Raw genomic sequence first — 27,136 nt, forward strand, 5'->3', positions numbered from 1 at the left:
TCCTGCATTAATCAAACCAAACGAAATATTTGTGTTGATTTGTGCAGACCCAGAATCACGCTCTAAATCAGAAAATATGCAGATGCTATACTGGTGGGTAATAGTATAACTGCTCACAGGTGGACTCAAACCTGAGACCTCTGCAGCTTAGTGCAGGTGCCCTTACAGCTTGAGATAAAGGCCACCTGATGAGCAGCTTAGGCTATAGAGGACACTTACACTATGAAGTGGTCTACATACCACTCTGTAGGACAGTTACCCCCATAGAGGTGTGTGAGTTACATACTTCCCCTAGCTGAGGAAGTGCCTCCTAAGCTTCAGAGACCCAGCTGAAATCCTGGAAAAGCCCCCACTTGTCGCTGTCCACCTGGGGACTGGAATCTGCAACCTCTGAAACTTAGTGCAGGTTCCTCTGCAACTTGAGCTAAAGCCTGGTTGGGTCACAGCTTAGGCTGTAGAGGACACTTGTTCTTTCTCTGTGACATGGTCTAGGTAACTCTACTTGTGACAGTGAATCATACATAAATGTGTGGGTTACACTAACAGAGGCTAGGGATAGGTAGGTAGATCAATTTGAGAAAATTATACTTCTGCTGCCATGAGATAATAGATTCGAATATATTGTGTGTGTGTTTTTTTTTTACCTGATGCTCAGGTATTTTAGGAGAGTTCATGGATTATATGAAGATCTAGCAATACCTGTAGTCGGCTCCACAGAGAAGTAGGGCTGTCCTTGCAAAATACTATAAAGCAAACGGGCACTATTGCCATAAGCAGGATCATCTCTATCTGTAGCTGTTACCTGTATCACTGAAGTACCTGAAAAGAAAGAGCAACAAAGAATGGATCACTTGATGGTTTCCTGTTCTGTTCACTTTCTCTGGCACTGGCCATTGTCATAAGACAGGATACTGGGCTAGATGGAGCTTTAGTCTGACCAAATATGGTCTTTCTTATGTTAACCAGTAATGTACCTGTCTTATACTAGCTTCAGCTAGTTTGTAGTTCCATATATATGTAGATATGCCTGATACTGAGGTGTTATGGTGGTGAGAGTGCTATAATACATCTACTTTAGAAAAGAATAATACACTGAATCCCACTGCTGAGCATTTTACGTCCCCAGGTATATCATCCTCCAATGCAGCAAGATAGTTCTTCAATGTAGGTTCCAGAAGTAGGCCACAATAGAAGGCCTTTATACTTCTTTTCTTCAGCCTCTCTACTGGTTCTGTTCAACTTATATCACATAAAAAATTAACTTTTGACTTTCCAGTGGGATTTTTTATCTCTGTGTGGACAAATATTATCTATTGCCCTCAGTTTCTCTAGTTTATAATTTAAGAATGGGGCACGTTCAGATTTATTTTCCCTTGGCTATGTTGGGTAAGATGTTTTATTAACACACTCCATATAACAAAAGAAAACAAAAGACAAATACTGTGTGAACCTCTAATTTAAAACCTACACAGCGGTTGATAGGAATAACTGTTAACAAACAAAGCAGCCACAAAACAGAACAAGACTCTGATAGAATTTTATATCCTCAAGGCCTTTAACGAGACTTTCCTATTGCAAAAGAGATAGCAAAATCAATCTACAGAACACAATTTCATTTCTAGCTGGGAATCAGTCATGTCCTAGATCCAAAACTGACAGCTTCCCCATGGGCAATCAGTGAAGATACCCTTGCAAAGAAATATTCTACAGCATCATCATTTTATAATGTAATGATTACTTTTATCTTATTTCTTACCTGACTTCTGCATAAAAATACAACTAACTGATTCTCTTGAGGAAAAAACAAGACCAGACCTAGAACCACCTTCCACGGATCTCTGACATATGATCACATCATAACATCTGACCGTAAAACAGTTTCTTCTGTTGAATGTTTTATCAGACGATTATGTCTGTGACACCTGAGGGTGTGGGGTCATTAGCATAAAATATAGTATCTTCTCAAAACACCTGGTTCTGAGTTGAGGCCACTGTGGATACTAAAATACTCTTTCAGAAACTTCTCAGAATACAGACTTGTAACTTGGCAAGTATAACTTGGCTAGTCTTGAGTGAAATGCTATTCTTCTGCTTGTATTTTGGAGCGTAAGCTTTCGTGGGCAAAAGACCCGCTTCATCAGATGCATGAGCAGGGAGTGGTTTCAAAGGGGTATTTAAAGAGTGGGGTCCCAGTTAAGGGGGAGGGCCAGAGCTGACAAGGTCTATTCAGCAAGGTGGAAATGGCCCAGTGTCAACAGTACTTATCAAAAGAGGAAAAACCAAGTCAAATCAGACAGGGAGATGTGAGACATTGTCAGCGTCTAATGGGGAGCTATCAACACCCAGAGCAGAGAAACTGTCTTCGTAAACTGTGAACCACTCCCCGTCTCTGTTTAATCCATGGTTAATGGAGTCAAATTTGCAAATAAATTGCAGCTCAGAGATTTCTCTCTGTTTGATTTCTGATTTTTTTTTTGTTTTGTTTCAGAACTATCCCCCTTAAATCTGCCACTGAGTGTCCAGGGAGATTGAAATGTTCTCCCGCTACAAATCACAAACCAGTGACTCTAGGCCTGGAACCAGCCCCTGTAACATTCCTTGCTGCCAACTCTGCTCACATATCTACACTAGTGACATCATCACAGAACCTAACATTAACTATACCATCAGGGGCTCCTTTACCTGCACATCTACTAATATAATATATGCCATCATGTGCCAGCAATACCCCTCTGCAATTTACGTTGGCCAAACTGGAAAGTCTCTCCGTAAAAGAATAAATGGACATAAATCAGACATCAGGAATGGTAATGCACAGAAGTCTGTGGGAGAACATTTCAATCTCCCTGGACACTCAGTGGCAGATTTAAAGGTGGCAGGTCTGAAACAGAAAAATTTCAGAAATCAAATAGAGAGAGAAATCCCTGAGCTGCAATTTATTTGCAAATTTGACTCCATTAACCATGAATGAAACAGAGACGGGGAGTGGCTCGCAGCTTACAAAGACAGTTTCTCTACTCTGGGTGTTGATAGCTCCCCATTAGATGCTGACAAAGGCTCACACCCCCCCCGTCTGATCTGACTTGTTTTTTCCTCTTTTGGTAAGTACTGTTGATACTGGGCCATTTCCACCTTGCTGAATAGACCTTGTCATCTCTGGCCCTCCCCCTGTACGGGGAGCCCACTGTTTAAATACCCCTCTGAAACCACCTCCCCCACACATGCATCTGATGAAGCGGGACTTTGCCCATGAAAGCTTATGCTCCAAAATATCTGTTGGTCTATAAGGTGCCACAAGACTTTTTTTGTTCTCGAAGGTACAGACTAACATGGCTACCTCTCTGATATTCCTCTGCTGTTGACTTCAAGAGGAGTTCTGTTTTTAGAACAAATATAGAATATTTCTAGAACATTCCCCCACCCCCAGGGGCCTTTAGGTGTATATGTGGCACTTAGTCTAGAATATTCTGCAGAGGTCACTCTACCTACACTCAGACTGGACAGCTGCTTAAGGTAGCACTTTTTGGGGCCTTCCATAAACAAAAAAATGGTATCAGTGGTGGTGATGGGGGGATATGAAGCTGTTAGTGAGAGTGTAGGAGGTAGCTCAGGCTCTGGGAAGCCAAAAATGGCTCTCTGCTGTGCTACTAAGGAAATGCTCCCACACTGTTCCTTGGGGAATCAAAGAGTAGGAAGCATTCCCCAAATAGGGTGCACCTGCAGTGGAAGCCTTCTCACTCCTTCCCCATCCCCACTCCTCCAAGAAAATAAGGTCATGTACCCAACTGGGTACTATCAGAGCAGATCTGAGCTGTTCAGCACCTGTGTCAGAAACTGGGCGGTTTGCTAAAATTGCAGTGCCACATCATGTTGGTGCCACCCTGCACCAAGTACTCTGCACTTGGTCATGGTGTTTCAGCTGCTGCTGCCCTCACCCTGGGCTCATGTGACAGTTTCTGGGTGGGACTGGCAGGGGTGAGAGTGGGCGATATGATCTGTGGGTGGAAAGCAGAGGGTATCGTTGTTGTTGAACTGAGCATCTCCAGAGGCAGAGTTGCAGGGGCTGGATTTAGCATGTGTCCCTGACCCCAGGGGATGGAGGACACCATGAAGATATTGGAGTGCTGTAATGGTGTGAAGGAAAGAGGAGGAGCAGTCACAAACAAGGGCTGCATCAACCATACTTTTTCAACCCATTATCTTCCTAGTTGTGAAATCTGGCTCTGCCACTGATCAGACAAGTGATGTATGCATCTGTCTTTTGCTGCTGAGAAATTTCCAAGGTAAATAGACTGGTTAATCTTCAACAACCCCAAACTTTTGAGGCTTACAACTTCAGAAGCAGTACTATTCTCCAATAAGACTGACAAGTCAATGGCGTATGAACTCTCCAGTACCTAAATGTCAACTCAGAACAAATCATGATCTAGTCACCAGACATCAGTCTCACTTAACCCCTCCTGGCATATGAGAATCACTTTTAAGTGTGAAAATAATGCAGCTCTTTTGAAGTGACTGAGTATTAATATTGACAGAAGCTACCACTGTGGATAATCCACTGTCCACAGCACAAGACTGAAGCCATCTCTGAGACAGGAACCAAAATACAAACAGTAAAGCTCAGAAGTGTGCTGAATTTCTGGTCTTACAGTTAATAGGTCAGGGATACAGATACACAGAATGAAACATTATTTATGTGACTGTAATAGGAATACTGCCTACTGGGTCTCTTTCAGTTAAAGCCATATTTTATTTTCTACCCATTTTATTTAAAAATGAATACTTGCAGCTGTGCTGGGTAGTGTTATCTAGTTGGAAGCTCCAGTCTGAGCCCTCTGGTTTGGTGCCAGTTTGTTGTAGTGCAGGAGCCGGAAAGAGAAGGGTTAAATGAGCACGGTGCTCAGACAGGTGGACTTTGACTGGCCCAAATACAGTATTTAAAAGGAGAAGTAAACAGTTGTGTTAAATGCTGCCCTCTTTCCTAAACCTCAGATGGAAGATAACTTCTATTTTAAGACTAGGAATATATTTTTGAAAGGTCTGAGCTTCATACTAGGGAGGCTTCTCCCATCTCCCGAGGAAGCAGATCCACATCACGCTTTAAAGGAGGCTTTGGTACAATGCAGCTCAACACTACACTTTCATTCCAGTTTTCAATTACTCACCTCAGGTGGAAAATATTTCTGTCTGAGTGTTAACCTGTGATAGCAAAAGCAGGAAGCTATCTCAGAGGAATATTGCTTCATTAAACATGTTAACATGGGCAGTTATGCCCAGATTTTTTTTTAAAAAATAGCAAATGCTAACATGCTGTTATCATCCCCGAATTAATAGTATAAATGGTATTTTCAGCTTCTTGTTTGCAATTATAAATCAACAAATACAAAAGTTATACTTTATACTAACAGTCTCACAAATTTTTAAGCCACTTCTGAAGGTCCAGGATTAAAATGACATAGCTGATGGGCTCAGAAATGTTGTTCAGAATTATGATACCATTTATGGAAGAATCATTTATGCAGGAAAGAAGGTACGGAAAAGACAATGAGCTTGACATTGGTAAGCCGAAATTGCAAGTTACTCAAATGTGCATATCAGCTTTCATACACTCATGTATGTGCATACTGTAGAATTTGAAAACATATTACTAATAAAACAGTACAGACCCAAATATGTGCTTTATGTGCTTAAACATAAATCAATATAATAAATCTGTCCCACTTTCTTCATGATACGACTCTAGCAACTAACTTGGGCACACTGCTTTCTGGTATATGGGTACCATTCAGGATTGTTCTCTGTGTTATCGGAGGCTCCCATGGTGTAAACATTGGTGTCAGTTACCTACTATATCATAATAGGTAGATATTGAAGAATCATATGATAGATATCATTTTGTTTTTCTAACTAGACCCCCAAAGCTATACAAAAAGTTACTTACTGATATATCATTGCATCTGACCCTGACCCCTCCTAGAAGATGTACTGCATTTGCAGAAGTTTAATAAGACTATTGGAAGCACTTCCTGTAGAATTATACCAAAAGCCTGAGGGAAAACCATAGCCTTGTACTCCCAGAACAGTCTCTTTACTGACATGTTTCATTTACTATGACACTGGTATATAAAATCCTAATAAAATATAAATGCCTCAGATATGGGAGGATTTAGAAATCAAACTGACTTTTAAACTAATTTGCATTTATGTTAATATAAATATAGACACTTGAACCTAACTTTGGGTTCAATTTTCTAATGTATGAGGGTCAGTGCTCATGGTGGGGGGCATTTCGTGTGCACACCAGGGAAAATAATGCATTACTGTCTTTGAGGATGCAGTGTTCACTGTCACCTTATTTTCCTTGGCCTGTGTTTCTCTGGTGACAGGCACTCTTTCACAAAGGGAGAATATGAGTACAGAGCCTTCTAGTGCTTATTGCTCACTTGGGCAATGTCTACACTCCAGTGATCTGTTAAAAGAAGTTTTTGTCAGAAGATATCTACAACAAAATTACCAAGCAGATTGCAAAAGTGATCTACTCTAACAACAGAGAGGGACACAAAATGGCCAACTGGAAGTACAACAGACAGGGCTGCCCATTGTCTCAGGAACCCCCTGTGTTGACAGAGTGCCCCCTGGAATGTCCAGACTGGCTTTCTGTCAACAGAGGTATTCTGCCTCTTGGGGGAATGGCAGAACACTGTCAACAAAAGTGCCATCTTCTGTTGATTTACTGTCAACAGAATGCCTTGGGAATGTGCATGTACCATGATTTTGTTGACAAAACTCTCTAGTGTAGACATAGCTTAAGTGAAGCCCAGATCATTAGGCATCCTAAATTGGAAGATACCAGCAAAATGACATACTTAAATCTGCCAGGGGGAGTGTGCGGGGGGAAAAGAAAGCACTGGTTTGCTGAATTGCCATGGGGCTGATGTCACAAAGTTTCACTGCTTCCAGTCTCCATTGCTGAGGGATTAGAGAACCGTCTACTGGGATAGATGTTGTAGGATGCTGAGAAACTGAGTCAGGTGTTTCACTTAGGTCTACTTGCTTTGTCCTGATTCAGATTACTGTCCCTACACACAATGTAGCAATGGGTAGTCAGTATTTAACATCAATCTATGTTCTAATGACAGCATGAGTGAATGCAAAAGGGCACGTTCAGCCAATGTGTGCCTGTGGATTTTCTGCAGCAGTATAACTTCTGAAATGAACATGTTGTCAGTACTGCCGAGGAAGCTGCTTAATGTGGGTGTCTTAAGACCACAGAGTTTGACCTAGATTTATATTAATGGCTCTGAATGATCAGTGAAACAACCGCTTTTGTAAACCAAGGCTCCCAACAAGAGGCAAGCATGCAGGTGAAGTTGGGGAAGTTTACTTTGGTACTTTCTGTATTAGGGGAGAATATGGGTAATAGAGCTGTAAAATTTCCCTGACACTAGTGAAGAGAAACTGCCTCCAATATGATCTTAGAGGAATATCTTAGGCTAAAATCAATCTTTGATCAGATGGAATATTAAATTGATATATGCTATAATTCTGTGATATATTAGAATGGAAACACATAGCAGATCACTCAAAGGATTGGTTACGGAGCTTTGAGACTTTCATTTTACATGGTCTGCTTCTATCCCAGCTCAGTAACGACTTTAATGTCATCTAAAAGCAGTTTGTTGAACTATCTGAAATAAGCTGATGGTGTTAAAAAATTTCATCGAGACCAGGTATCTACACAGATACCTCCCATGTGTCCCACCATTACATTTGGTTCAAACTCGTACCTTTGTTGGATCAGTAGCCAAAAGATCAAGGCCAGAGTTAATTCTTGTGTTTATTGGCAGGACAGAGCAGGAAAGCTGTCACAACTGCACTCCATGTTGCAGCTCTTTGAAGGATTATAAAAGAATATTGAGACAGAAACTCAGATGGCGTAAAGCGGCATTGCTCCACTGAGCTGAGAATCTGCCCACAGTCTCTTGAGCTGGAAAGCCAGCACTTTTCAAGGACAAGAATTTAACTGTCACACAATTGAAAGAAACAAATATACAAGTGACATACAAAATGGTAACATACAATTGTAAAGTAGGAAAACAGAGGGAGATGAAAAAATTCCTTATTAATTCCTGTTCCACTGTGTTATTTTCTGGAAGGTTAATGTTTTAAACAACTTTTAACACCATTTTTCTTGGGCTACTGATGCCAGTTTATGATCCTATTTTATGCTAATTAAATGTTTATATCATGTGTATAACTATTTCTAAACATCAATTACATAGATTAAGAGCCAATTATGGGTATATGTGTGTGTCCCTGCAAACCTAAGTAGAGGTCTGCCAGGACAAAAGGCTGTGGAAGCAAAAGGCTGACAATAGGCCCCATAGTGGTCATCACTGTCAGGACATGGGTGTACCCAAGTGGTAGGAGATATGGTGAGGAAACTGATCTCTGAACAGCATCTGAAAGTGAGGTCTTATGGATTCCTGGTTGTAGAATAAAGGTGCTCCTGTGGGAATGTGTGTCAGCTGGCCTCTCACCACAGGTAATTACGTTATATGTTGAAATACATCCAAGGGTCACCCTATCTTAAAGCCACTGATCACAATAAGGTCCATTGTAGTAGCTGTATAATTTACTCAGCAGATGACAGTTGGGGTCTGATGGGGCTATATATTTTGATAAATGGTTATTTACTGACAGATAAGATGTCTCTCAAAAAATAACAGGAATTTTATATAAATCAAAACAAATGGAATATTTTCCATCTACTTACAATAACGTTACATCTATGAAGTATGTATAAAACTACATCCATTTTGGTATGTATAAACTATAATTGCATAGGTTATTACTATTATTGTTATTATTGTTATAATTATTGTTATTAGTTCTGTGTTCTACTTTCCCCAGATAGCCACCTGGGGGCTGTCTAATACCCAAGTCAATCTTTGAGCCCCAAATGTTTGTCATGACTTCCTGAAAAACATGAATCTGACTTCAGTGGTGCTTACTTGCAGATGCTCACATTAAACCAGACCCATAGGATCTAAAGGATCTTTGGTTCACCTGTTCCAGTTTTCTGGGACATTTTGAATCAACAACAAGAGATGCCCTGATCTGATGCTCAGGAACCAGCAGGAGCAGATGCTCACAAACAGGCCATCAACACACACACTGGCCTGAGTAGCAAGCTTTGAATTCAGGGGACCTCTCTTGCACATCTGTCTGTCTGTCCTGCTCCACCTCAGTCTTCCCACTAACTTACAATTTTTTTCAGTCCCAATTCCTCTCCATCCCTCTGGATGCCCTTTCCCTCAGCCTGTTTCTCAGAGCTTACTCACAGAGTTAGTTTCTGTCTGTCTCTCTCAGGCTACCCTCACACTGTCTTCGTTCCTCCACCATCCTCCTCTTCTCCTCCAACTCTCATTTCCTCTCCTCACACTTTCTCAGAGGAAGAGGAAAGAAAAAATAACAGTGTACTCACCCTAAATCATATATATTCAAATACAGGGTTGAAGTCCTGTATTATATTTCTGCACAGAAAGCACTGCCGGCTGGTCACCAAAATAAATCTTTCCTGCTTGTTAGCTGAGGTTCAGGAAATTGTAGCTTACATCTCCCTGTGAGGATATGACATACTTTTATGGAAGCTGTCCTAACACTAAATGGGTAATGCTGAATGATACATAGTTTTCACTATTCTTTATGATTACTGATGTTATTGAGATAATGAGCTGATTAGTTCACACATGATTAATAGGTACAATATTTGACGTTATTTTCAGAATTATTTGCAATGGAAATAACTGAAGTAGAGAAAGACAGTAAATAGTAGGGACTGTTTAATAAATTTTAAAGGATCCAATTTCACCTGACTTTCAGTACAATTTGGTCATCACAATATCTACACCTTGCTCCTTTGTCCCAGTTGCCATTTTTCTTTCTTTCTTTCTTTTTCTTTCTTTCTTTAGTCACAAAGGCATATTTACTTAATGCTGTTGGTACTAATCATACAGACATATTCCAAATCCTGCTTGGACTAATAGGAAATATAAGTTACTTTCAAGATTCCTCCCCTCCAAACCAACTTTCCCAGGGACAGGAAAAAAGTCAGCCCCATCTTGAAGGAACTCAAGTTACTGCATCTGCAGGGTTTAATTCATCCTAAACAGAGGGAAACTCACTGGGTGAGGATTAGGGGACTAGTGTCACCAGTCTAAAGGATGGTGAAGGGTGAACACTGTCACTGCACTCCAGAGAGATTGGGAAGGAATTGTAACTTTGGACTCAGCAACTCCACACCACTTGATGGCATTCCCTCTCAAGCCCCACCATAAACCAGATTATTATGTTCAGAATACTGACTACTCATGATGTGAATGACAGTCTTTTCTGTTCCATATACAATATATTGTAATGTGTATTACTGGGAGTAAAATAAAACTTATGATTTCATTGTCATACAGAATCAGAGTGGCCCGAGATTTGTAAATCATTTTCACTTAGTTTAAGTTAATATTTATGTACCTACAAGAGTCAATAGACCCTTTGAGGATCACTGTATACATTTTTTTCCATAGCTCTAAGTCTGAAGAACAGAGAGGTTATGACCAGGAAATATGATAGTTGGCACTTTTTGAGAGATAAGATGTGTGGAAGCTTAGCCAACTTTATATTTGAATGTTACATTCTGTTGCCCTTCCTTGCCCTTTACAATCTCAAGTATTTTGTCTGTTGTGAGATGTAAAGTTGTTGTGTCCTGATATTCCACAGCTACTGTTTTCAAACCTACAAGTTGGCTGTGTTTCCCTGAAGTCCAAAGGAATATATCCATAGCTATGTATATGCTCATGACCACTTTGATTTTACAGAAACATATGCAAATGAAACTATACTTGTGCTTAAATGGAAACATACCCATACATTCAATAGAACTATCTGCGTATTAAGCCTACATTTTATGTCTTTGCAAGGTTGCAGCTCCCCATTGGGAAATGCTCTGGAGCCCTAATGAATGAAAGAAGCAAATATATAAAACAGACTATAAATATTTTAAAATAATATAACTGTTCAGCAAGATGGGGTAAAAGAGTTTATTTCCTTTATTACCTTCAGGAGACATCTCTGGAATAGTGGTTTCATAAGGTTCATCCAAGAACTTTGGTTCATGGTCATTGATATCCTGAACTTTGATGATAAATTCTGACTCAGGTTCAACAGGAAGCTGGGTATTCCTGTTAATAGCCTGTGCTCTCAGAGTGTAGGAGGGCTTCTCTTCTCGATCAAGCTTCTGCGTCACATAAATTTTACCTGTATATTCATCAATAATAAAAATGCTTCCTGCTCCATCCCCAGTCAAAATGTATTTGAAAGTGCCATCATGTTTGTCAGAATCAGATGTCAGCTACAAAGAAACAAAAGATAACTTTTTTTTCTGGATAAAATAAAAAGGATTATAGTTCTTTTGCTCAGGCCTACATGAATCTGGTCAACACGACCATTCTTAACAACTTATCATGAGCTGATGTTACAGGGTATTGCAATGTGTCTAGCCAACCAAAGCACAGTTGTTGTTTTGTGTCCACAACTGTTCTAAACATTTAAGCACCTGCTTAACTTTAACCTTATGATTAAGTTTCATTGAAGTTAATGGAACATACGCAGATGTTTGAGTGTTTTGTTGAATCAGGACACTTATGCAACAGGATAATTTAGGGGTGAAAAATAGCTCAACATATTTTCCAAACTACTTTATTGAAAATGACAATAGATTGATCTCTCTCTCTCTCTCTTTCTCTCTCTCTCTCTCATGCACACACACTAGTAAATCTATATCTAAATAAGAGAAGCACTTTACCTATACATTAATAATAAATGGATACAAAGCCATTTAGAGGCAGGAAGGTGGAGTAATATTGTGCTATTTATTTTGAAATAATTGATTGCTGTTTTTCATTTTTTACAAGGTGGTCTGTGTTTCCATAGCTAACACCAGGTTTATAATGAGGTCTGCTTTCATCAGGCTAAGCCACAGAAACAATTTTAGTACGGGTACTCTTGTTCATGCTGTCATGATTATTTTCTTAGTATTAACACTAGCTAACAGCAGTTTTGTCACCATTTATGCAGTTTTAACATTTCAAGGATCTGTAATTATGGTATTATTAGCATGATAATTTCCAGCATGTCCTTTATTTTATTATGTTCATTTTATTTCCTTTTGATTTTGAATCATAGGTAGTGCCCATACACACCCTCTGAGCACACTGCCAGTTACACACAATTAAAAAGTCAGACTCAGTCATTTCATTGTTTCTATCAAGAAGCAACTTCAAATGCAAATCTCGACCCAATAACTAGTGCTTCACTATTCCCTACTTCTCCAGTGAAACAAATGTTCTTTAAATCTTGACCTGAAAGTCGGCACACCCAGGCTTCTTGGGGTCAGGGGAAGGAAGAAATGGCCTTTGAAGAATGTCTCTTTTATATCAAGGCACATCTTGTATCAGGGTCTCCGCTCTGATTACTCCTGTGGCAGTGTAACATAAGTAGAAAGATAGTACCTCGTGTATACTGCTATTGTGGGTATTCACTTGTCAAAAACGTCATTACTACAGAGTTAAGGTGCACTGGCAATTTCTCATAACAGTCAAGAATTTTAAGTGCACCCATATTTAAACCTCTAATACCCAGGAAACACATTTAAAGTACACACCATCACTGTCCTTTCTCACAACCTAAACTTTGCCCCCTCTGGAGTTGCTGAGAGTAATTAGGGATGTACTTCCAGCTTCTTTCATCCAGGGCTGTCCTGGTGTTAGGAAGACAGGAAAAATGACTAAGTGAATGTGCAATTTTATATGGTGTGCTGTGTCCCACAGAATTGTCTTCCTTTATCTGCATGTGCTTAATTACAACGGGATGACATAGTTGATTGTGGTTGGCGCAGAAGAGAAAATGCTCCCAAAGGAATCGATCACACTCCTTTCTAAATGTTGTTATGTGGGCTATGGAAGCAGAGGAGTGCTGTAGTGTTTTCTAGCCATGGGGGATTTGTAGCAGTCTGGTTGTGTATGTAATGGTGTACTACTAGGCAGAGGAAATGCAAGTTATGTTCCAGAAACTCTTTGGAAATACGACCAAAGGGAGATATTCTCTCTCCATTTGATTTTTGAAATTTAGAAATCTCTGAGCTGCAATTTATTTGCAAATTTGACTCCATTAACTGAGGATTAAACAGAGACTGGGAGTGGCTCTCTTCTTACAAAGGCAGTTTCTCTGCCCTGGGTGTTAAGATTTCCCCATTAGACTCTGACAATGGCTCATATCCCCCTGTCTGATCTGACTTGTTTTTTCCTCTTCTGATACCTACTATTGATAATTGGCCATTCCCACCTTGCTGAATAGACCTTGTCAGCTCTGGCCCTCCCTTTTTCTGGGACCCCATTCTTTAAATACCCCTCTGAACCCCCCACCCCACTCATGCATCTGATAAAGTGTGTCTTTGTCCACAAAGGTCTATTTAGTCAAGGTGGAAAAGGCCCATTATCAGTTGTATGTATCAAAAGAGGAAAAAACAAGTCAGATCACACAGGGGGATGTGGCCCATTGTCAAACTCTAGTGTGGAGATGTTAACACCCACTTCAGAGAACCTGCTTTTGTAAGGGGCCAGCCACTCCCAGGCTCTGTTTAATCCTCGGTTGGTGGAGTCAAATTTGCAAATAAATTGCAGTTCAGAGATTTCTCTCTCCATTTGATTTTTTAAATTAGTTTGTTTTAGGACTGCTACTTTTAAATCTGTTTCTGAGTGTCCAGGGAGATTGAAGTGCCCTCCCACAGATTTCTATACATTACCATTCCTGATGTCTGATTTACGTCCATTTATTCTTTTACATGTGGGATATTGGTGTAAAGGGCCTCTACAACCATGGTGCCCAGGATGGTGTTTTCAGGAAGGTCACCAATGAATTGTAGTTTGGTGGTATCTCAAAGAAAGCTGGGACAGCTGGTAGCATAGGGTCTTAGTAGAGAGTTCACATATCCAGAAAATCCTGTGGTGAGGATGCCAGTGCCTGAGATGATGGGGCATCTGGGATTCCCAGGTTTATAGATCTTGGGTAGCAGGTAGAATAAACTTGTTTTGGGATCCAAGTGTTGTGCCTGTATAGATTTGTTCCTATGTTTTCATAGTGATGAGCTGGAGCAGATGCTGTAGTTTCTTTGTGTATTCCTCAATGGGATCCTGGGACAGAGGCTTGTAGAATGTGCTATTGGAAAGTTGCCTGGCAACCTCCTTTTGGTAGTCTGTCCTAGTCATGATGACAACAGCGCCTCCTTTGTCAGCCTCTTGGATGAGAATGTTGCTAGCATTGTGTTCTGCATGGCTGAGGTTATGTAATATGAGATGCCACTTTTCCACAATTTCTGCCTGTGCACACTGGTGGAAGCATTGTATGTATAGGTCCAGTTTGTCATTTTGACCATTAAGGGGAGTCCATGAGGAATTATTTTTCTTGTACCGTAGGTCAGAGGGTACCTGTGGGTCAGTGCGTTGTTCTGTGTCATGTTGGAAGTATTCCTTAAGTTGGAGATGGTGAAAGTAAGCTTCCAGATCACCACAGAACTGTATCAAGTTTGTGGGAGTGGTGGGGCAGATACTGTCTAAGAACAGTCCATTTCCCCTCAGCTATCAGATTGGCCTTTCTCCTTGCTTTTTGTGGTCCCAGTGGGGCTGGAAGGACCACAAGGAGGACGAAAGATGGGAATTATCAGGCTGTGATTTGATAGAATCGTAGAACAACAGAACTGGAAGGGGCTTTGAGAAGTCATTGAGTCCAATCCACTGCCCCCATGACAGGACCAATGACCCATCTGGACTATCCCCAGTAGCTGTCTATCTAACCTGCTTTTAATTATCTCCAGTGATGAAGATTCTACAACCTCACTAGGTAGTTTATTCCAGAGTTTAATCACCCTGACAGTTGGGAAGCTTTTCCTAATGTCCAACCTAAACCTCCCTTGCTGCATTTCAGCCCATCGCTCCTTGTCCTATCCTCAGAGGGCAAGGAAAACAATTTTTCTCCCTCCTCCCTGTACCCCTCTTTTAGGTACTTGAAAACCGCTATTATGTCGCCTCTAAGACTTCTCTCTCTTCTAAGCTAAAAAAGCCCATATCTTTCCATCTTCCCTCATAGATCATGTTCTCTAGACCTGCCAATTCACTGGTTGTGTTACTGAGGTGGGAGAAAAAAGTATCAGGACAACATTTTTTTTTCTCATATACAGTTTTTTTTTTCAATATTTAAGGTCAAACTACACATTTTGTTTGATTCAATATTAAACATTTTCACTTTCTTTAAATCTTTAAAAATAAATAAAATCCAGGTAAAACTTCCCAACATCTTCCAAGGTGGTTGAGTACCACTGGGTGAGTGCCGTCAGTGTCCCTCATACAGGTGGCAGAGAGGCTGGCCAGGTGGGGCTGTGGTAGGGAGCTGGTTGCTCTACACTGGGCCTGCGCTGGCCACGGAGCACATAGCTACCGGTGCATGTGATCCTAAGTGCCATGCTGCTACTGGGTAAGCAATCCCCCAACAGGCAGACCACATCCCTGATCCAGATGGTGCACTTGGGGTAGAGGGTTCCAGCATTCAGCCTCTGAACAAGCTGGAGTTCCTGAAGACCTGGGTGTCCTGCACCTTCCCCAACCACCCAATATAGATATCTGTTAACATACCCAGGTGGTCAGTCACAGCCTGCAGGACCACCAAAAAGTGTCCTGTCCTGTTGATGTACATGGTTGGCCAGTGTTCTGGGGCATGGATAGGGATGTGTGTCCCGTCGATAGCCACTCTACAGTTGAGGAAGCCAAAAACACTGAATTCTATAACGATGGCATCCTCATCCACCAGGTGGATGACCCTGTGCAGCAAGATGCTGTTGATTGCCCTGACCACCTGCAGCAGGGACAGACAAAGCAGGAATTACAAAGGTGCCAGGGTGCCTGACAGTTTCACCCCCAATCCCCTCCCTTCCACATGCAGTGGGAGCAAGCCCCTGCAAGCACGCCCACCCTGGCTGGGCTGTGCGGGGGTGGGACAGAATACACCCTCTACGGGAAGGGGCTCACACCAACTGCCTCCCCACTTCCATTCCCTGGGGATGCCCATCCTATCCTCCCACCACTGTTCTGGGCCTGTGGCCTTAGACTGCCATACTTGTGTGAGCAGGGCCCTGATTGTCGACCTCCCCATGCTGAACTGGTTATCCATGGATCAGTAACTCTCTGGCATGGTGAATTTCCAGAGGGAGATGGTGACACACTTTGGGAAGAGGGTAGCAGGCCTCATGTGTGCTTTCTGTCACTGCAGGGTAGGGACAAGCCACTTGCAGAGCTCAAGGAAGGTGGTTTTCTTCATCCTGAAGTTGTGGGGCCACTGCTGGTTTCCCCAGCACTCCAGAATGATGTGGTCCCACCAGTCTGCACCTGTCTCCAGATTCCAAATGCTGTGGGGCACAGCATCCGTGTGGTGGCAGCCTCCAGCTGCTAGATCCACTCCCTCAGATATCAGAGCAGGGGCTGCCACATGGGTAGGAGGTTGGTTTCCTGCAGGTCCGGACAGGCAGCCTGCAGAAAGTGCTGCAAGACTTGCAGCAGGAGCAGCAGGAGGTGGAGACTTTTGCATGGCCATTTCGAAGTTTTTGGCTAGTGTAGACATAGCCAGCAACATAAGAACAGCTATACTGGGTCAGACCAAAGGTCCATCTAGCCCAGTATCCTGTCTGCCGACAGTAGCCAATGCCTGGTGCCCCAGAGGAGGTGAACCGAAGACAATGATCAAGAGATTTGTCTCCTGACATCCATCTCCCGCCTTCGATAAAAGGCTAGGCACCATACCTTACCCCTTGCTAACAGCCCTCTATGGACCTAACCTCCAAATATTTATCGAGCTCTTTTTTAAACTCTCTTAGAGTTCTGGCTTTCACAGCGTACTCTGGTAAGCAGTTCCACAGGTTGACTGTGCGCTGTGTGAAGAAAAACTTTCTTTTAATAGTTTTGAACCTGCTACCCATTAATTTCATTTGGTGTCCTCTAGTTCTTATATTATGGGAACAAGTAAATAACTTTTCTGTATTCACTTTCTCCACACCATTCATAATTTTATATACCTCTATCATATTGCCCCTCAGTCTCCTCTTTTCTACACTGAAAAGTCCCAGTCTCTCCAGCCTCTCCTCATATGGGACCTGTTCCAAACCCTTAATCATTCTAGTTGCACTTTGCTGAACCTTTTCTAATGCCAATATGTATTTTTTGAGGTGAGGAGACCACATCTGCGTGCAGTATTCAAGATGTGGGCATACCATAGTTTTAGAGAGGGGAAGTAAGATATTCTTTGTCTTATTTTCTATCCCTTCTTTAATTATTCCTAACATCCTATTTGCTTTACTGACTGCTGCTGCACACTGTGTGGATGTTTTCAGAGAACTATCCACTATAATTTCAAGATCCCTTTCCTGAACTGTTGTAGCTAAATTTGCCCCCATCGTATGGTATGTATAATTGGGGTTATTTTTCCCAATGTGCATTACCTTACACTTACCTACCTTAAATTTCATTTGCCATTTTGCCACCCAATCACTCAGTTTGCTGAGATCTTTTTTGAAGTTTTTCACAGTCTGCTTTGGTTTTGACTATCCTGAACAGTTTGGTGTCATCTGCAAACATTGCCACCTCACTGCTTACTCCTTTCTCTAGATCATTGACGAATAAGTTGAACAAGATTAGTCCCAGGACTGACCCTTGGGGAACGCCACTAGTCAACCCCTTCCATTGTGAAAATTTACCATTTATTCCTACCCTTTGTTTCCTGTCTTTTAACCAGTGTCCAATCCATGAAAGGATCTTTCCTCCTATCCCATGACCGCCTAATTTACATAAGAGCCTTTGGTGAGGGACCGTGTCAAAGGCTTTCTGGAAAACTAAGTATACTATGTCCACTGGATCCCCCCTGTCTGCATGCTTGTTAACCCCTTCAAAGAACTCTAATAGATTAGTAAGACACAACTTCCCTTTACAGAAACCATGTTGACTTTTGCTCAACAAATCATGTTCCTCCACGTGTCTGACAATTTTATTCTTTACTATTGTTTCTACTAATTTGCCTGGTACTGACGTTAGACTTACCGGTCTATAATTGCTAGGGTCTCCTTTAGAGCCCTTTTTAAATATTGATGTTATATTAGCTGTCTTCCAATCATTGGGTACCGAAGCTGATTTAAAAGATAGGTTACAAACCACCATTAATAGTTCCGTAATTTCACATTTGAGTTCTTTCAGAACCCTTGGGTGAATACCATCTGGTCCCGGAGACTTGTGACTGTTTAGTTTATCAATTAGTTCAAAAACCTCCTCTAATGACACTTCAATCTAGGACAGTTCCTCAGATTTGTCACCTATAAAAGATGGCTCAGATTTGGGAATCTCTCTAACATCCTCAGCCATGAAGACTGAAGGGAAGAAATCATTTAGTTTTTCTGCAATGGCATTATCTTCCTTGATTGCTCCTTTTATGTCTCTGTCATCCAGGGTCCCCACTGCTTTTTTAGCAGGCGTCCTGCTTCTAATGTACTTAAAAACATTTTACTATTGTTTTTTGAATTTATGGCTAACTGTTCCTCAAAATCTTTTTTTGGCTTTTCTTATTACATTTTTACATTTTATTTGGCAGTGTTTATGTTCCTTTCTATTTTGATCACTAGGATTTGACTTCCACTTTTTAAAAGATGCCTTTTTATTTCTCACTGCCTCTTTTACATGGTTGTTAAGCCATGGTGGACCTTTTTTAGGTGTCTTACTGTGTTTTTTTAATTTGGGGTATACATTTAAGTTGGACCTCTAATATGGTATCTTTGAAAAGCTTCCATGCAGCTTGCAGGGATTTTGCTCTAGTTACTCTACCTTTTAATTTCTGCTTAACTAACCTCCTAATTTTTGTGTAATTCCCCTTTTTGAAATTAAATACCAGAGTGTTGGACTGTTTTGGTGTTCTTCCCACCACAGGAATATTAAATGTTATTATGTTATGGTCACTATTTCCAAATGGTCCTGTAATAGTTACCTCTTGGACCAGATCCTGTGTTCCAACCAGTACTAAATCAAGAATTGCCTCTCCCCTTGTGGGTTCCTGTATCAGCTGCTCCAAGAAGCAGTCATTTAAGGCATTAAGAAATTTTCTCTCTGAATCACTTCCTGAGGTGACATATACCCAGTCAATCTGGGGATAATTGAAATCCCCCATTATTGGTGAGTTTTTTTATTTTGATAGCCTCTCTAATCTCCCTTAGCATTTCAGCATCACTATCACTGTCCTGGTCAGGTGGTCGATAATATATCCCTAGTGCTATATTCCCATCACAGGAAGGAATTGCTATCCATAGTGCTTCTATGGAACATTTTGATTCATTTAGGATTTTTATTTCTTTTGATTCTATATTATCTTTCACATACTGTACCACTCCGCCACCCGCTCAACCCATTGGCTACGTCTACACGTGCAGCCAACATCGAAATAGTCTATTTCGATGAATAACGTCTACACGTCCTCCAGGGCCAGCAACGTCCATGTTCAACTTCGACGTTGCTCAGCCCAACATCGAAATAGGCGCAGCGAGGGAACGTCTACACGTCAAAGTAGCACACATCGAAATAGGGATGCCAGGCACAGCTGCAGACAGGGTCACAGGGCGGACTCAACAGCCAGCTGCTCCCTTAAAGGGCCCCTCCCAGACACAGTTGCACTAAACAACACAAGATACACAGAGCTGACAACTGGTTGCAGACCCTGTGCCTGCAGCATAAATCCCCAGCTGCCGCAGAAGCAGCCAGAAGCCCTGGGCTAAGGGCTGCTGCCCACGGTGACCATAGAGCCCCGCAGGGGCTGGAGAGAGAGCATCTATCAACCCCCCAGCTGATGGCCGCCATGGAGGACCCAGCAATTTCGACGTTGCGGGACGCGGATCGTCTACACGGTCCCTACTTCGATGTTGAACGTCGAAGTAGGGCGCTATTCCTATCTCCTCATGAGGTTAGCGACTTCGACGTCTTGCCGCCTAACGTCAAAGTTAACTTCGAAATAGTGCCCGACGCGTGTAGACGCGACGGGCGCTATTTCGAAGTTGGTGCCACTACTTCGAAGTAGCGTGCACGTGTAGACGCAGCTATTCTGTCCTTCCAATATATTTTATATCCCGGTATGATAGTGTCCCACTGATTGTCCTTATTCCACCAGGTTTCTGTGATGCCTATTATGTCAGCCTCCTCTTTTGATATGAGGTATTCTAATTCACCCATCTTATTAGACAGACTTCTAGCATTTGTGTAAAAGCACTTTAAAAAACTAACACTATTGATATGCCTGCCCTTCGCTAACGTATTGGATTCTTTTATGTGTGATTTTTTCTCATCTGATCTGGCCCATACTCTATCATCTCTCTTCTTCTCTTTCTGACTGAATTCTAGAGAATCTCTATCAATGGAGTCTCGCCTAAGAGAAGTCTCTGTCCGATCTACGTGCTTCTCTGCACCAATCAGCTTTCCCCCATCTCTTAGTTTAAACACTGCTCTACAACCTTTTTAATGTTTAATGCCCATTCTTCCTGTATAGGCTCCCCCTACCCCAAAAGTGTCCCCAGTTCCTAATAAATCTAAACCCTTCTTCCCTACACCATTGTCTCATCCACCCATTGAGACTCGGAAGTTCTGCCTGCCTACCTGGCCCTGCGTGTGGACCTGGAAGCATTTTTGAGAATGCCACCATAGAGGTCCTGGATTTCAGTCTCCTTCCTAGCAACCTAAATTTGGCCTCCAGGACATCTCTCCTACCCTTCCTTATGTCATTGGTACCTACATGTACAACGACCACCAGCTCCTCCCCACTACCGCATATAAGTGTGTCTAGATGCCTTGAAAGATCCGCAACCTTCGCACCAGCCAGGCAAGTCACCATACAGTTCTCCCAGTCATCACAAACCCAACTATTTATATTTCTAATGATCAAATCAACCACTACTTACACCTGCCTCTTCCTAACAACTGGCGTTCCCTCCCCCACAGAGGTATCCTTGGCGCGAGAGGATACCATAGCACCCTCTGGAAGGAGGGTCCCAACTATGGGATGGTTTCCCTCTGCCCCCACTGACTGCTCTTCTTCCCTGAGCCTTTCATCCTCCGTAACAGCATCGGGGCTGTCAGATTGGACGTGGGACAGCCCTACTACGTCCCAGAAAGCCTCATCAGTATAGCCCTCTGCCTCCCTTAGCTCCTCCAGTTCAGCCACCCTGGTCTCCAAAGCCTGCACTCAGTCTCTGAGGGCCAGGAGCTCCTTGCATCGAGTGCACACATAAGCCACCCGCCCACAGGGTAGGTAATCATACACATTACACTCGATGCAATAAACAGGATAGCCCCCACTCTGCTGCTGGTCTTCTGCCTCCATTTCCTCCTCTGATTTAATTTAATTCTATATGGGGTTCTTAAGTAAAAGTTTCAGATGGGGATGTTATAAAAGATTTAAGGATGTTAGAAGTAATTAGCCCCCTCTAAACTCCCCTCTCAAAACTCCCGCCTGTCAGCAGTCAGTCTGTTTGCAAGAGCCCCGGTCGCAAGCACTCTGGTCCTTGCCAGCAGGATTTAAAAGGCTCTGGCCTTCCTGATAGCCTCCCCCCCGCCCCCTGGTTACAGCTCAGCCGATCAGCACAGAGGTTTAGATTTCAAACCTAATCAAGGCTCACAGCTTCCAACTGCCAGCCTGAGCACACGGCCTTTCAAACAGACAGCTCAGCACTCCAAACTCCAAACAAACAGACAAACACAAGCCCAGAACCCCCAAACACAAACACCCTCACACTCTAGACAGCCACTTACCTGAAGGTGCTGTAGTTTGCCCCCTCCTTCACCAGGAGAGCCCCTCTCAAAACTCCCGCCTGTTAGCAGTTGGCCTGTTTGTAAGAGCCCCGGTCGCAAGCTCTTTTTTTAGGAGAAAAGGGCACTGGAACTCAAGCCCCAAACCAACCCCGTGTCTGCAAGCCATGGCCACAACCCACCACCAGGCTTTTACAACCCTGTCCTCTGACAGTCCCAAACCACTCCCAGGATTACCCCCTCATAGCCCCAGCCCCCGCACCTCTCTCTAAATGAATTCTCCCCCCTGCAGAGCCAGGCACCCCAGAATCAGGCACCCCAGCCCACCAATTGAATGCCCTCCCCCTTACCCACCCCAACCTTCCTCCCTTCTCCCAAGTGAATGATGGTAAGTTAGTTACATGCTGCCACAGAGGCCTCTCCAACTCCAGCCACACAAGGCCACAATTGCTACACAAGCGCCATGCCGAGCTCGGCCTCTGGGACTATGGCAGGCCACAGGCACTAGGTCAGCAGGAGTTGTGTGGGTCCCTGGTGGAGTCACACATGTGCAGAGCAGCAGGAGGGGGTACTCCAACTGTGCAGCTCAGCAGAGCTGCATTTCGTACCCCCCACTGCACAGCTTGCTGCTGCATTGACGGCACATGGGGAGCATAATCCAGCAGCCACTTTTCAAATTGTCGGCCCCAGAAAAAAAAAAAAGCTCTTCAATTTGTGTGTAGACAAATAGCAAATGTCTATTGTGAAACAGCAAATAGAAATAGCAAATTCAAAAATTCTTCTTTTGAATTAGCTTTGCAGTGTAGATGTAGCTTCGCTTGCAGCAGGACAACAGAGCCACTGCACATGTCCAAATACTCTCATCTTGCCTTGAGCCACATCGCATAACAGACAGTTACCTGACATGTCTTGTTAATATTGGTTTTTCACAAGCCAGCGAGTGCCAGAAATTAGCTGTGATCACTCCGGGGCAGGGGATCTCAGTGTGAGGAGGAGCAGAGTCATAGTGTGATCTCCAGGTGAGTGCAAATACAATGTTATAAGAACCACAATATTTTGATGTCATGTAATTATTTGTAGAAGGGCTGTATTTTGGCACCGCTGGCTTAAACATCTTCACATTTGGACCATTAACGAGGGGTGACCACAGAATGACAATTCCATTTTGTTGCAACTTTTAAAGTTTCACAATTTGTTTTCATTCCACAATGGAACCAAGATCAAGACTTTTGTAACGTGTTTGGATCAGAAACTCTGTTTTTGAAGCACAAATAGATCTCATTGATTTAGCAAATGTCCAAGGCGTTAGAATAACAGTTTGAGATATGAGAGACTGTAGCAGAGTGGTTACTCTGCTCCAGGGGAAGAAAGAGTTAAAAGCCAGCCCTGGGAGAGGGCTGGGGCTGAGGAGAAGGCAGCTGAGATAATTAGTGCCCATCTGGGGCTATATAAATGAGGGTTCCTGGCATCAGTATGACTCTTGCTGTGAAGTAGGAAGTACCTAGATGTCAGGGAAGCTGGAGCCTTCCTAACACAGAGCAGGGGAAAAGGCAGGAAGTTAGGGGTTGGGAAGCTCTGGCCAGGCAATGTCCCTGGCTATAGGGCCTGAGACAAGGTCTGAAGGTATTAAGTTTGTGAGGAGGATGCCAGGGCAGGAGAAGGCGGCAGCTCCAAAACCCTTTGCAAACTGGTGGCCATTTCAGACTGCATGAGCCCCTTACCTCAGGCGCAAACATGATGACAGGCAGTGGGTCACCGAAGCAAAGGGGTTTGGGGCATAGGGGCTTGGGGTTCCCTGGGTTCCCTGGGAGGGAAGAATTCCAGAGTGTGGGGCTCTGCTATAGGGCAGTAGCTGGAGGAAAGGGATCTGTGGGCTGGGAGGGATGCAGGTCTAGATGTGAGCTGATGGAGAACAGACAAGCAGATACACTTGCCAAGTGAGAAGCTCTGAAAGCTGGAGGAGCTAATTCCCACCTACTAGCAGCAGAAACCACAGCAGTGAGTCCTGTCTGGCTACAGAGACCCAGTTTTAAGTGTTAGTTCTATCTGTTCTAGAGTAGAATCCTTCATTCCAGACCACTATGAAAGTTGTGGAGACTTGGACCTAGTTTTCTTACATGACAGGTTTAATACCATAATCAACAGGCTGGAGTGTGTGAGACATTCTCTTCTCCTGCCCCAGCAAATGCTTCATTAAAACCAGTATATCTCCGGAATTCTTCAGCTTTGGGGAAATTAAATTTCACCAAAAGTATTCTGACCCGCTCTACCTAGCCGTGTCTACACGTGCACGCTACTTTGAAGTAGCGGCACTAACTTCGAAATAGCACCCGTCACAGCTACACGTGTCGGGTGCTATTTCGAAGTTAACTTCAACGTTAGGCGGTGAGACATCGAAGCCACTAACCCCATGAGGGGATAGGAATAGCGCCCTACTTCGACGTTCAACGTCAAAGTAGGGACCGTGTAGCCGTTGCACATCCCGCAACTTCGAAATAGCGGGGTCCGCCATGGTGGCCATCAGCTGAGGGGTTGAGAGACGCTCTCTCTCCAGCCCCTGCGGGGCTCTATGGTCACCATGGGCAGCAGCCCTTAGCCCAGGGCTTCTGGCTGCTGCTGCTGCAGCTGGGGATCCATGCTGCAGGCACAGGGTCTGCAACCAGTTGTCGGCTCTGTGGATCTTGTGTTGTTTAGTGCAACTGTGTCTGGGAGGGGCCCTTTAAGGGAGCGGCTTGCTGTTGAGTCCGCCCTGTGACCCTGTCTGCAGCTGTGCCTGGCACCCTTATTTCGATGTGCGCTACTCTGGCGTGTAGACGTTCCCTCGCAGCGCCTATTTCAATGTGGTGCTGCGCAACGTCGAAGTTGAACGTCGACGTTGCCAGCCCTGGAGGACGTGTAGACGTTATTCATCGAAATAGCCTATTTCGATGTCGCTACATCGAAATAAGCTACTTCGATGTAGGCTTCACGTGTAGACGTAGCCCCTAAGTCCTAAGTCCCTGGGATACACCTTTAGTTCCCATGATAACCGCTTTAGACTATTTAGAAAAATCACCCGTAAAACATCATGGTAATTTCAACCCTAACCAATATGTACTACCATTGTTGTAACCAAAAGATTTTGTTGACATGATACTACATAAAATAGGAGACTTCATATATTGAACATTTATTTCAGATACAAAGGACCTAGTTATCTGCACTAAGATCTCCTAGCACTAATGATATAAAAGGACCTTAAAGTGAGTGTAAAAGAGTAAGTCAGAGACATTACATCAGAGTAAATGGTCGGAGTTACAAATGAGAATTAGTCCCAAAAGGTTTTATATACTTGGTTTAATAACAGATTTCAAGGCCAGAAGGGACAATTGTGATCTAGTCTGACCGAATGAGTAATGCAGGGCATTGAACTTGCCCCAAATAATTCCTATAGTAAATCTTTTAGGGGGAAAAAACAATGTCCATGAACATGCTTCTTTCACCAATGTGATCATTGCAGAGGGATTCATATTCACTTGGAAATCCTGGAGGGAGTGATTCAAAACTGAAGTTATAGAAACATATGTGCTGATTGAACAATCGGAGTGTGGAGAGAAATTGTGACCTGGAACAGGCGATAATAACACAGACAGTCTGTCTTTGGTCTCATGTTGATGCAGTTCCCTGCAGGGCATTATTTACTAAAAAGTCACTGGCTGATCTTAGACTGTCACTTCCCTGACTCACAACAAAGCATATGCATCTTAGATGAAATGCACAAGTCAGCGTGGATGATTTTAACCAGCAGATAAACATAAACATGTTAATCATTATCCTCAGTTACAGTTCCATCTCAATTTACCTGTAGCACTGTGACAAACAAAAAAGGCAAGACTACAAGCATTGTGTTAAGTGTCAGCGAAATCATACCATTTCTTTTGCAGCTAGAAAAGCATATGCTGTATCTACACTTAACTCCTTTAGAAGTGAGATATACTTCTACAGTAGTTTATTTGAAAGGCCTTTAAAAAGTAATTAATGAATTTTGAGCACTTCACCCTTTGGGCCCAATTAAATTTTAGTGCTGGTTAATTAGCGGTTAAACTTATTTCAGTTCATTCTTCTAGAAAGTGCTTTACAGAAAAGAACACCAGATCTAGAGATTACCGTGACTTGTGGTTAAAAGACGATTAAAAATAAACAATTATTACTACTGCTATGACTACTAATACTAATTATACTACTAACAATAAACAGAGAGGGAGATCTCATGAAGAAAATCATCCTAATGCACAGTTTTAAAAGAGGTTGAAAAATAATTGCTCATTGTGATATAGCTACATTTCTTTAATGAACCATGCAGGTTCCTATAGCTTCTCAGTGGTAAAAATATTTAGTATTAATCTGCTTCATTAAAAATTAATGAGAGATAAATCACCTTCTATTTAGTGTATTAGAAAATCATGCTAAATACTGTTTGTCATCTGTACTGCACTCAGTATGGCTGCTTCCATACAGTACCAAAAATAGCATACACAAAGTGACAGATGTAGATAAATGAGTCCCTAGCTTTCATTCAGAAGATAGAAGGGAAATTTAAAGTACAATGCCCACACCCACTGTGTGTGATTTTACTTTTATGTAGTGCATTTGGTGTTGAGGAAGGTGAAGGGCCTATAATGCAGTACTAGTAAAAGCTCGACATGCATAGGATCCTGACCTTGCAAAGAGTTTCCTGATTGCAAGATCAGAACCAAAATAAGGGCAAATGTGCAGACATCTGGCAAATCTTTCTGTCAACGCACTTTCCCTCCCACCTCAGAGCATGGACTTCCAAATGTCTGGAGGTGATTGCTCTGTTCATGGCCAGATTTATATGACACAAACTGTTGTTAATCAATTTAAGTCAAACTGATGCACTATAATTTACAGTACATCCACAGAACGTACCTGACCAACATACAAAGGTTCTGTTGAAGTCTGCTCTTCAAGCACAAAAAAATGGCTCCATATCCAGCCACGTTTCACTCTCTCAGGTGTTGCAAAGGATTGGTTTATATGGTGGGTGTTGTGGTCCTGCAAACTTGAAAGGCAAGGCCACAGCTCACCAAGTGTTAGCAGAAAAGATAGCCAAGTACAACAATTCATTCTGAAGCTGCCTTTCAATCAATATTCATCTGTGGAAGGAAAAAAAAAATCTTTTACAAAATTACACTCCCCAACCCCTTACA

General features: G+C 42.7%; 1 protein-coding gene across 1 annotated transcript in view; it reads right to left on the reverse strand.

The window, feature by feature from the left end:
- Positions 1–27,136, reverse strand: part of LOC142009433 (cadherin-19-like) — a 130,966-nt gene that overhangs the window by 42,315 nt on the left and 61,515 nt on the right. The window contains exons 5-7 of the mRNA XM_074987509.1: positions 26,856–27,082; positions 11,113–11,407; positions 700–819 (exon numbers count right to left, since the gene is read on the reverse strand). Coding sequence (XP_074843610.1) covers positions 700–819; positions 11,113–11,407; positions 26,856–27,053 — 613 coding nt within the window. The 5' untranslated portion in view covers positions 27,054–27,082. The remainder of the gene's footprint in view (positions 1–699; positions 820–11,112; positions 11,408–26,855; positions 27,083–27,136) is intronic.

Source organism: Carettochelys insculpta, chromosome 2 (assembly GCF_033958435.1).
Source record: "Carettochelys insculpta isolate YL-2023 chromosome 2, ASM3395843v1, whole genome shotgun sequence".
In the NCBI taxonomy this organism is placed as follows: Eukaryota; Metazoa; Chordata; order Testudines; family Carettochelyidae; genus Carettochelys; species Carettochelys insculpta.